General features: G+C 39.4%; 1 protein-coding gene across 1 annotated transcript in view; it reads right to left on the reverse strand.

Annotated features, from left to right (window-relative positions):
* The window catches only part of ppp1r13l (protein phosphatase 1, regulatory subunit 13 like), a 24485-nt gene extending 13583 nt beyond the window's left edge, over positions 1–10902 (reverse strand). Inside the window, exons 1-3 of the mRNA XM_037774255.1 lie at positions 10726–10902; positions 1122–1184; positions 886–1007 (exon numbers count right to left, since the gene is read on the reverse strand). Of these exons, the coding sequence (XP_037630183.1) occupies positions 886–1007; positions 1122–1158 (159 nt within the window). The 5' untranslated portion in view covers positions 1159–1184; positions 10726–10902. The remainder of the gene's footprint in view (positions 1–885; positions 1008–1121; positions 1185–10725) is intronic.
* Between the last annotated feature and the right edge of the window lie 1523 nt (positions 10903–12425).

The raw sequence follows: 12425 nt of genomic DNA on the forward strand, positions 1-12425 counted from the left end.
ATACTGACAGCTGTTGTTGTCTGTTGGGCTGCAGTTTGCCATGTTATGATTTGAGTATATTTTTTATTCTAAATGCAGTACCTGTGAGGGTTTCTGGACAATATCTGTCATTGTTTTATGTTGTTAATTGATTTCCAGTAATAAATATATATTCATACATTTGCATAAAGCAAGCATATTTTATCCACTCCCATGTTGATAAGAGTATTTAATACTTGACAAATCTCCCTTTAAGGTACATTTCGAACAGATCAAATATTTTAATCGATTGATAGCCTTAGTTAAAATCTCTTCAGCTTGGGTTAACCACAGACCTCATTTCAGGCATCTAACTAAAAACCCATTGACTTCCAGACGAAGGAACCATAAGTGCTAAAAAGCTAACTCATTTCCGGGTTTTAGAACTCATTGTTGTCAGTTTCAGTTTTATTTTTATTTGGTAGGGACGTTGCAATTTAACATAGTGCCAATACAGGTATGAAACTGATGTGCTGCACACAGAGTTTATAGCTATTGCTAATGCACATCTCTTGCACCACTCTATAGATAAGACTCATGGAACATGTTGTTGTTAAATATATTCACAACGTAACTATTGTTTTATTTTGAGTAATATAAAAAGGTGTTTAACTTTTACTGGCCGGTACAGCTGTAGATACCCATTTATCTTAGAATATGGACAGATAAACCCCAGGAGCACATTTTATCTTTTAAGAAAGAATGATGAAAGAAACCCGTGAATGGAAAACCCAGATGGAGGCCAACTATGAGAGGGTGCGAGACTTCAACTCACTAAAGAGGGACACTCTGGAGGAGACCAGTACTGGAGGTGTGTTTATGTGTGTGTGTGTGTGTGTGTGTGTGTGTGTGTGTGTGTGTGTGTACCTGAGACTCAGCCTTTGTGTTGTTGTTGTTGGAGGAGGCCTCCTTCAGCATGGAGTTGAACTCTCTGGATAACTCATCTGCTGTAGCCAGCGATGCATTCAGATCATCATTTATCGTCTGGACTGAACACAAACCACATAAGCACCACAGACAATTAGCACAGGATATTACTCCCATGCGCACACATATACACTGAGCCAAAGATAAAGACAAGTCAAGGATATGTGGAAACTCACACAGCATGCTGCTGCCAAAGCTCGTCTGAGAACTCATGGCTGTGAGGTAGCAGCGCTCGGCTCCTGACAAAAGGAAACACACCAGTTAGGAGAAAATTGTCACACACCCTTCAACTGACAAGGATGTCACAATGTCATTAGGTAGACTCCCATTCAGCACTAGACATTCTATGGAACTCGGCGTGCCCCAGTCAACGATAAAACGCGACAAAGATTTGCACGAACAGGCTCTGCTCTGTCATTCCATTCCACTGAGCCTTTGACTCTTACTTTGATGCAATAAAATTAGACTTGCTGTGGCTTCAAACTGAAAACGCTAAGGAGTGTTTAACCCTACCCTTTCTCTCCTGCTGAAGGCTCCCAGCCGTCTCAACCCTCCAGGCGCTCTGACAAAGAGCCAATTTTCTGTGAGCACATAACCTGAACAACCTTCATGTCTACACAAGCCACAATGTCCTCATTCTTTGGCAACTGCACAAAAAAAACAACACTTGTAGGCATGCTTGAAACAACGAATCACTCCACTAAATGACCTCCCAGTCCTTTGAGGCCCCTTTCAGCAAAACTGGTGTCTGTCCTGTTTGCTGACTCAACCACATTATCCGGGACGCCAGGTGTTCCAACTTAACATCACGTATGACTAGTCTGTTTGAAAGACTGTTTCAGACAGACAGAGAGACAAACAGACAGACAGACAGACAGACAGACAGACAGGTGCACCGCACAGATAGTCAAGTAGGTGACAGACTATATTAAATATCCAAACAGCTGTATATGCCAATAGGTCAATTAGTCCAGACTGGTTGCAAAAAGCTATTCAATGCTATGCCAAAGAATCACTGCATGCCAAATATCACTTAAAATATCTGCATGGGAAATGTTTCTTCATCATTAAACATTTCTGGTTTGATTTTCTGCTCACTAATATTCTCATGCATATTTGTATATATTTCATATGTGACAACAACAGCTGTCAAATATTGAGGAAATAAAGACTTTGGGTAAATAAATTGTCAGCTTCTATTTGTTTCGCAGTAAGTGTGACAAATGTTAGTAAAAGAAATTATATAGCCTAAAAATATCAATATCCGTTTCAGTGTACGCTATATTTAGAATATTTTCACTGCTTTATTTTGCCTTCAGACAGCCCTTTTCCACGGGGAACTTTACTGAAAGTGAAACGTATCTTTGCTCTCTCCAAAGCCAGCAGGCTCAGATGACAAAAACAGTACAGTTTCACTTTCAATGAAAGTTTGCGGTCGGAAAATATTCTACATATAGCGTACAATTAAATGGATATCATACTTTTTAGGCACTAAGAGTGAAAAAAACATTGAAAAGCAACAGCGCTGACAGAGCTAACAGTGTTAACCTGGGGGGGAACCGGAGGGTGGGCGCTGCGCTTCTGCAATGGCGCCGTTGGTCAGGGCAGAGCGGCGGCCATGAGCTAGCCAGTGGGGCACGCTCACATGCAGTAACATGCACAAAAAAGCACTAGTGGCCGGCCCAGCTATGTCAACAAAGCACGGAGAAGCCCGGATTACAACGCAATCAGAGGAAGAGAGACTTCCTTCTCTGCTCAGGTAGATATTACTCCTCTGTATCTTTATATAGACAATAGTTGTTTCATGCTATATTGATGTTTTGGATATTGTATAGAGCCCCTTTAAAATACAAAATATTAGTGAATCTTTCTCTTTTAAGTGCTGTACAGCCTTACTACTGTGGAGAACATTTTTAAAGTCCTGATAGGTCTTCATGTACATGACATAAATACCATATTAGTCTAATATATTATTCCCATTAGACAGTAAATATGTGCATGTTGGGGTTGACAAAATATCTGAAAATTGAAGTTAAATTGAATGTTTATCCAAGTGTGTCGAGCCTTCCTAACACACCTGTACCCCATTTACAATCGTGCCCTAGTTGAACTAATACCGGCCATGTTATTATGGTCTTACAGACAGACAGAAAGTGAGGTCAGTCTCTCATCAGCCTGTGAAAAATAAGGAATCCACTGTCACTGATGATTCAACCGCACGGCCTGCTATGTGACCTCGCAGATATTTTGGTACGTTTCGTACTTCAAAAACAAACCACGGCTACTCTTATACTGTATTAAACCATCAATTTGTTTTGTGTATTGTCTTATAGACATCACTCTGTGAGAAATTGATGTAGTTTATTTTTTTCTTGTGCCCACTATCCCCTAACGTGCCTTGTTCTTCAGGTAATTATACCAGAGTAACCTCCGTTTGTTGGAGGTTGTACTTTTTTCAACTTCAAACTTATTGAGTAGTTGTGTAGAAATAGAAACCAAGATATGATAGGCCACTGTAAGACAGATTTCTAGTTGCTTGAAAGGTAGCCTATTAATTCCCAAAGTTTCAATGGATGCTCCATGTCTCCTCCTGCTTCAACTCTTTGCTAGGTTTAGGTTCAATACGTCCCAGACGTTATTATTTTTATCTGTACATGGGAAACAAATGAAACTGATATTGATCTCACTTTGGGGAAGACAACAAAAAAGCTGCAGGGTTCCTATAAGCTTCTTTTGTTAATGTGGGCATAAACAGGAAGGGGTAGAGGATGTTTATCTTTGTTGCCAACCCAGTTTGTTATTAGTCCTGATACAATAGGTGCGCATACAAATTATGCACCTTTTAAAACTAGACCAACGTCTGGATAAGCCCCCAGCACCAGTTGAACATTAGCCAGGGCCAGAGGAAAACATGTGTTATGTAAGATCATCAAACTGAAGTGTACAGGCTGTAGCCGGGAATTGTCGTGTCTCACATTCCTCAGCACTCCTCCCAGTGAGGCATTCGCCTGACACACACAGTCTGGGACGCTTATCTCCGTCAAGAGCAGCTCACACAAAAAGAGATTACACTCTCACTGACTCACAAAGGTTAGGTCGATCACTCACTCACTGAACTCTGCCTTTCCTGCACACAAATTCATTCACCCCACCCCTTAACGATTTTCCCTTCACTGGTTCTATGACAATTTTTACTGTATTGGGGACTGTTTGTGTTACTCTATTGTTAATCTGTCAGTACACCATCAAAACTATATTTTATTTTATTTACTTTTTTAATTTAATTAGTACATATTTTGTACTTGTTTATGAAGATTATTTTTCACTTTACTCAAGCCTTATTTCACTGTTAATGTGTCTTAACATAAGCAAAAAAGTACTTAAAGTTCTCTATATAATATCAAGAGCATTAATATAGCAGCAAACAACTATTTGCTATGTAAATATATAGAGGGGTAATGTCTACCTGAGCAGAGAATGAAGTCACTCTCCCTTTGTGTGTGTTGCAATCCAAGCTTCTTCTTGCTTTGTTGACATAGTGTGCCGGTTGCGCGTGCCTTTTAGTGCATGTTCGTGCATGTGCGTGTGCCCCACTGGCTAGCTCACGGCTGCCGCTCTGCACTGCTCTCATACGGCAGTTACAGCTGATAACGCCATCCCAACTGATGGCGCCGTCGCGGAAGCGTAGCACCCACCCCCCGGTCCCCCCCCCCCCCAGGTAAACAATGCTAGCTCTGTCAGCACTGTTGTCTTTGTTTTCACTGTTAGCGCCGTTAGCTACGAGCCATTGCCATGTTGAGAGCCGTGTGGAGGCAACAGGTGTAAGAGATGTAATTAAAATGGCTAACAAAGTGTTTTGTCAACTTAAAGGGGACATATGAAAAACTCCCTTTTTCAGTGCTTATGCTCGACCATTTGGGTATCTGGAGTGCCTACCAACCCACAAACTGTGAAATAAGACAACCCAGACAGTTTTGTGTGGGCTTCCAAGATCAGAAAACATGTGATTCAGCAAGCTATTCATATTTGACTCCCCTTCCTATGTCACATGTAGGCTCATTAGAATATAGGCTACCGCCCACAGCTTGAGAACTACCTTTACAAAGGTGCTCCATATTTTTCTCGCAAGCCAATCAGAGCAGAGTGGGCTTTTTCAGAAGGGGGGTCTTAAAGAGACAGGCGCTAAAACAGAGCGTTTCAGACAGAGGGTGAATACAGGTATATTCAGACAGACAGGAGGAGAACAATAATGTGTTTTTTTGAACATTAAAGCATGTAAACATATTCTAGTAAAAAAACAAAATACAAGTATGAATATGAAAATGAGCATGATATGTCCCCTTTAATAATAATAACAATAATGCATTTTAAAAGGTTCATTCACAGGACAATGGACAGAACTCAGGGTATTGCCTTACTTCCCTTATGACTTTATACTTCTCATTCTATCATCTCCCATCATTTTCGTTTTTGTTGTTGTTTGAGATGATAGATTATTTTACAACAAAATTATCTTGACAGCTTGTGTCAGTAATTTGCATCTTGTCTTCCTTTGCTTTTCTTATCAGCATATTTTATTACTGTGCAAATAAACTAAGGTAAACTCAACAGCCTTGGCCGGACTTCAAGAAGAGAAGCTTATAGTGAAGTTTTAGGAACAGGCAACCTACATGCAGTTATCGCATAAAGAATCAAGTGAGGCAACTGTTACACCTTAAACGCACAGTAGAAATGGGGTGTTGGTCTGTAAGTTTTGAAACACAGAGATATTAATCATCTGAAAATGTGAAGTGGAGTGACAGCTTGTGGCCACTGCAGCGGTCCTGTCCCGTACTATTCCAGGCTTGCGGATCTGCTGCTGCACTTTGGTTGCTTTCTCAAGAGAAGTTTCCTGGAAACCATATGCACTTTCTGTCCAGTTCCTTTTCAGTCTTGTGATTACGATGTCAGCTGGTTCTACCATTTTAACATACAGCAATTAGCTCTCTCGAGTGGTAAACCAAGATGAAAGCCACAAGATGAAACCATGAAGGAGTAACTAAACTACTGTATACTATTAACCATTTGGGAACTTTGTTAACGGACACTCAGAAAAGCAGAGAGATACTGTGGGTGGCAGCAGGGAGATTTAAGGATTATAGACAATAATCATTAGCTTTGCAGGGTGTGTCTGACCAAGACTACAAGCGGTCCCTCCCTCTTTCTCTTACCAACAATTGCAGATTACGCATCTACTGTAACCTACTACTCTAGTTTCTGCTGAACTCCATTCATTTCCTCCCCCTCCTGTTGGTTCCTCCTTCAGAAACTTTCTTCAGATCCTTCTGGCTTTGTCTCTGTTCACTTTTGGCAGGAAACTTGGCTAAGACTGAATGATAAAAAAAATCCCCTGATACAACTGAACAACTCCCTTTGTGGCTTGCGTTTCATTTCTCTTTGTTATGGAGTCCTAAAACCTAAATATTAGGGCTGGGACGATACACCTATCTCTCCATTCAATAGTATCACAATACTTGGATGACGATTCGATATGTATTGTGATCTTTAAGTATTGCGATTATACAAGTATTGTGATTCGATATTACGATTTATTGCGATTTTTGTTAACTATTTTAACACTAGACCATGGAAAAAAGTTGAATCATACACTTCTAGGGACTTTTACTGTGGAAAATATCTAAATTAATACATTGAATATGTTTAATTTTCAGCATGTATGTAGTCAGAGAGTCTTGAAGTCAAATATATCCGTCATTGTCAGGCATTATTTATTAAATGTTTTCCAGCAACCCAATAATCAAAGAATAAAGACATTTCCTTCATAAATTAGTGGTATTTTCTTTTTAATTTATAAGGGACATGTAATGTTTTATACTTCTGGTAAATATAATCTAATGAAGCTTATTTCCATATATGTATTTTGTATATACAGTTCCCTTTGTTAACACCTTATTTTGAAAGCCGGACGTAGTCACACGTTTATACTTCCACTAACTTCGCCAAGTCCGTCTCTAGCTCTCCCCGTCAGCTCCGTTCTCTATATACATCCATGGTCAGCTCCATCGGGGCCGTTTGAATGCATTTAACATAAATGTCAGTATATGGGTGCTCTACAGTTGTAGCGTCAGACGATTTGACCACGGAGATGAGAGTGACGGCTGGGTTGAGCGCTTGTTACCTCAATACGATGACGTTTCCTGTCCATGACAGAGTTAGCATGCAGCTTTAGCTGTGATGTCTAGCTCTGCTTTTCCTGCAATGTGTGAAACCCAAAGTGTTTCCATACTTCACTGTATGTGTAGTGTTTACCACTTTGGATATAAAATGTGAGGGTGAAGGTCGTATCCACGTGGACTCTCCGCCGTTTTCTACTTTCTCGTCTCAGCTGGCTGCGGTTTGTTTTGGTTGACGGATATGGAACGGATATGACGTCACGTTACTCAGACTACAACAATAAAAGTGGTAACTTCCTTCTACCTCCACATAGACTCAAATGAAGCAAATAAAGGAGCTATTGATTCTGGCATTAAAAAATCGATTTCAAAATTGTAAAAAACAAAACGCGATACATAGGTGAATCAATTTTTTTTCCACCCCTACTAAATCTGTCTGTATGTCATCATGCAGACAACATAAACTAAATAATGTCCCACAGGAGAATAAACCTCTGCCCATGATACACTCTCTTAGGTTCCAGTGGAAAACATAAACCCATGTATTAAAGTTTAATTTCCACAAGGTCTCTTAACTGCTCTTACACAGCTTGCTTTGAAATATCTGCAATATCATTGCATCAAGTCACTTTTCATGCCAGATGCCCAATGTCAAAGATAACATCCAGTGTGATGTTTACATTGGCACATCACTATCTCATGTGATGGTAATCGTTTGACATGGGCTGTAAGCATTTCTGGATTCTGACAGGAGATTAAGTCAAATTGTGCAAATACAAGTGGGAGGTATTCTGTATTTATCATGTAAAACATCACTTTGTGGTTCTCATTTTCAGTATCTGCCAAAACCACAGAAAGAGTGTTTCCCAAAAAAGTTGCCATAAAGTAATAAGTAGGGCTGTCAATCAACTCAAATATTTAATCGTGACTAATCGCATGGTTGTCCATAGTTAATCGTGATTAATCACACATTTTTATTTGTTCAAAATGTACCTTAAAGGGAGATTTGTCAAGTATTCAATACTCTTATCAACATGGGAGTGGACAAATATGCTTGCTTTATGCAGATGCATGTATATATCTATTATTGTAAATCAATTAACAACACAAAACAATGACAAATATTGTCCAGAAACCCTCACAGGTACTGTATTTAGCATAAAAAATATGCTCATATCATAACATGGCAAACTGCAGCCCAACAGGCAACAACAGCTGTCAGTGTGTCAGTGTGCTGACTTGACTATGACTTGCCCCAAACTGTGGGCATGTCTGTAAAGGGGAGACTCGTGGGTACCCAGAGAACCCATTTTCATTCACATATCTTGAGGTCAGAGGTCAAGGGACACCTTTGAAAATGGCCATGCCAGTTTCCAAAATTTAGCATAAATTTGGATTTGTATTTAGCGTCCTTCGTGATTCCTTATGATTTCTAGTTTCATATGATGCCAGTATCGTCACTGTAGTTTAAAACTAATTTGCGTTAACGCGTTATTATTGTGTTAAATTTCACAGCCCTAGTAATAAGCTGTGTTGACGTTTTTTTCCTAACTGCGTGAGCTGTTCACTTCAATTTGAATTCCATACTGACATACGACTGTCCATAAATGGCTCATCATAACTTACAGACTAAAACACCTGTGAGTTTCTCAGATACAAAAACTCCACCCAAAGTACTTATTTTTATTGCACCCGCACCTACCTTCCTACACAAGTAAACATGCATGCACTATCACGCGCACACAAAGCACATTCTGTTCATGAGAGCAACAGTTATTGACAAAGACAACAACAGCCTTTAACAATGCAGCTCCATTGGTCTTCTGAAGCTCAGGATGCAACAATCAGTCTCTGCGGACACTAAGTGGACATACACTATGGACCAAATGATATTTCTGAGATAACAGCTAATCCCTAAACTAATTTACCTTCATTCTTCTGTTGTTGTTCTTCTGTCTCTTTTGGCACAATGGCTTCTAGCACTCTCCAGCTATCTCTGTCACCTCTAGAGCGACTCAGGAATCTCTCAGTGCAACACAACATAACAGACATTTCTGGCAAGTTTCACGCCGCGTCCAATTCCTGCAGGGTGTCATGCTCATGTTGAGGTGCAAAGAGCACAAAGCAGGGCCATTACCAATGAGTGACAGTCAGATGTAGTGTATCTGCTTCTGGCATGTGTGAGCATGCACAGATTATATAATTTAAGAAAAAGTCAAATGACAGGCATTCTGGTGACTGAAGCAGTAACAGGTTACAGCAAGTGGATTGCACAATGCAGCCCAGCTGGTTTCTGACTGAGACCCAGAGCAGAGCAAACATGTTGGATGTACGCCATTTAAATCCTGCTCTGAAGGTTTGGTTTACTTTCAGATTAGCAGTCCATGCAAATAAATTCAGCAAATAACTGACACATCTGAATTTCTAACCAGCAGTCACAAGAAACAGTGCGTAAGGAACTATTTGTTTTGTGTTTATCACAGCATTACACCAAATCACCATTAAAGCTTCAGTAGGCAGTATATTTTTGGCATCATTGGGCAAAAATTCCATAATAACCTTTCAGCATATTGTAATTTGAGTGTTCTGAGAGAAAACAACACTTCTGCACCTCCTCCTGGCTCTGTTTTCAGGCTTTAAAAAAATCTGACGGGAGACTTTGACCAATCACAGGTCATTTCAGAGAGAGAGGGTTCCTATTGGCTGTGCTCCAGCTGGTGGGCGGTGCTTGGTATTTCCTCAACTGATCTCGACATGGCTGCCGGGTCACAAACGTTCTCCTTTTACAGCTAAACAGTGCACTACAAGTTGGTTCTGAAAACATTTGAGGCGAGAAATAGGCATTACAGTAACAGAATAGTGATTCATATTTGATCAGCGCTGCCTAGTTTGACCGTTTGGTCGGAGTTCAAGAGTGGACAGCAGACTCCAGCTCGGATCTGACTGGTTGTTTTCCTCCAGTCTGTGAAAACCTGCAGATACCATTAGGAGGACCGGAGAACACAAGCGCACATGATTTTTTCTCAGATTACCTGTCTCATGCACTACTGTCAGGATATAGTGACTTTTTAAAATCATATTGCTCCATTTCTACCCACTGCAGCTTTAATATCATGAATGTACTACACAATATGGTGAACATCCAAAACTAATATCACATAAAAGATCATAAAAATACCATTCAATCAGATAAGACCACTATTAAATCACTATTAATGACGTCACAAAACCTCTGTAGTCCCTGTAGACTATAGATAGTAACTGTCTTGGTAAAGGGTGCTGTGTACTGTCTACCGATGTCCAGCAGCTTTCCTCTGTGTTTGTAGACTGTGAGGCATGCCAGGCAGAGATGGTAACATCTGATTTTCATTAGTTTGAGAACAAGCTCCTCCTTGCATTCAAGACCCCTCACAATGACCGAGAAACCCACGGAGACAACCACTCAAAGGGAGAAAAAAAGGCGTTTTCACGACTGGAGCTACCAACAGACTCAAAGAGCTACACTAACTCGCACAACACAGACACGATCTTACACTAAAACATGTTTCTCCACCTCACACGATAGCCTATTTGGCACGCAGATATAGATGCGGAAAAACTTCCTTACCTCAAATCCAATGAGAGCCCTTTTTGTTCTTCTGTCCCAGATCTGAGAGGAACGCTGAGCCCTGTTCAAAGTTCCTTGTCTTCCTGAAGAAGTAGCTCAGACTGTGTTTGTCTCTCTTGTGGTGATTGCTCCAGACATTTAGTCATAGCTGCGCACTGAGTGGAGTTATTTTGGCTCGGAGTCCAGCCCCTCTGGCTCTCTCTCTCTCTCTCTCTCTCTCTCTCTCTCTCTTTCTCTGCTGTAACCCGAGCCAGGTGTTTCTGCACAGCTGGCCCAGGTGAAGTATACCAGCGCGACTGATCTGGCACCTTTTGATTGACGAGCAGGTAGCCGACATGTTGCATGATTTATTATAGGCACATAAAAGATATAGACAGCTTTACAACCCCAGCAGAAATCCAAGTAGTCATACATGCTCAAATATGAACATACCGTATTTTGTTTTACATGATTACGTTTATGTGCACTTCGATTCAGATTTCAAAAGGTATGGAGGGCGGAACCTGCCAAAATAATTAATAAATAAATAAATGTCTTAATAAATAAATAGCCTATAAAGGTAAGCAAAAATAATATTAAATTTAGTCATTAATTAATTGATAAAATCTGAAATAAATTGATATTTCTTTTTTAATTTTTTTTTTTTTAAATGTTTACCTTTATATTAATTCCCTCATGTATTTCTTCTTCTGTTCAACTTCCACATTTTTTTAATTTATTTATTTATTCATTTATGTATTTATTTTTGCATTTATTATTTATATACTTTTTGCATTTATTTTATATTTACTTTTAAATGAATGTATTGATTTATGTGTTTATGCATGTATTTATTTATTTATCTATGCACAATTTTTATACCCAAATTAACTTTATTCTAGTGTTCTCAGTTGTGAAACAGAAAATGAACCCATATACTCCATATAACCCTGGGTATATTCCCCTGGGTGCGCTCAGTGTCATCTAGAACATCTCTCCCTATTCATTGTCTATGGAGCAGCTCCACACTTTATACCCTATAACATCACAAGTTTGAGTTTTAGCGCTCTAGTCTTTGGATTTATAGGAGGGAGTTCATGTTTGCTAGTATTTTTTGGACTGTCTTTGACCATAATAACATGTATGAATTTTGAAAATGGACGTAGTTCCCCTTTAATGCCTATACCAGATAGGACCGTTTAGCAGTATTGGAAAGTAACTAAGTACTCATGTGCTGTACTTAAGTACAATTTTGAGGTACTTTAGTTGAGTATTTCCATTTTCTGCTACTTTATACTTCTACTCCCCTGGATCTCAGAGGCAAATATTGTAGTTACTTTTTTCTCCACTACATTTATTTGATACATTTAGTTAGGTTTAGTAGTTACTTTGCAGATTCAAATTCATAATACAAAATGTAATCAACAAATAAATTATGATGTAATATTATAGATATTGATAAGACTTTGATCCATTGGTGAAATTCACAAGCTACCTGGCAGTATAAGCCCCTCTTTTAACAGCTGCAACATTAAAGTGATGAACGCATTAATGCATCTATTATTATAATACAATAACACAATATTATTCTGAAATGGGCCATTCTGCAAAATGAGTAGGCCAACTTTTAACTTTTATACTTTAGTTCTTCTTCCACCACTGCCATTTAGGAAAATGATCAATAGGCCTATGTCATCAATGCTGGTGTTAACGTCAGACAA

This window comes from Sebastes umbrosus, chromosome 7, assembly GCF_015220745.1.
Source record: "Sebastes umbrosus isolate fSebUmb1 chromosome 7, fSebUmb1.pri, whole genome shotgun sequence".
Taxonomy (NCBI): domain Eukaryota; kingdom Metazoa; phylum Chordata; class Actinopteri; order Perciformes; family Sebastidae; genus Sebastes; species Sebastes umbrosus.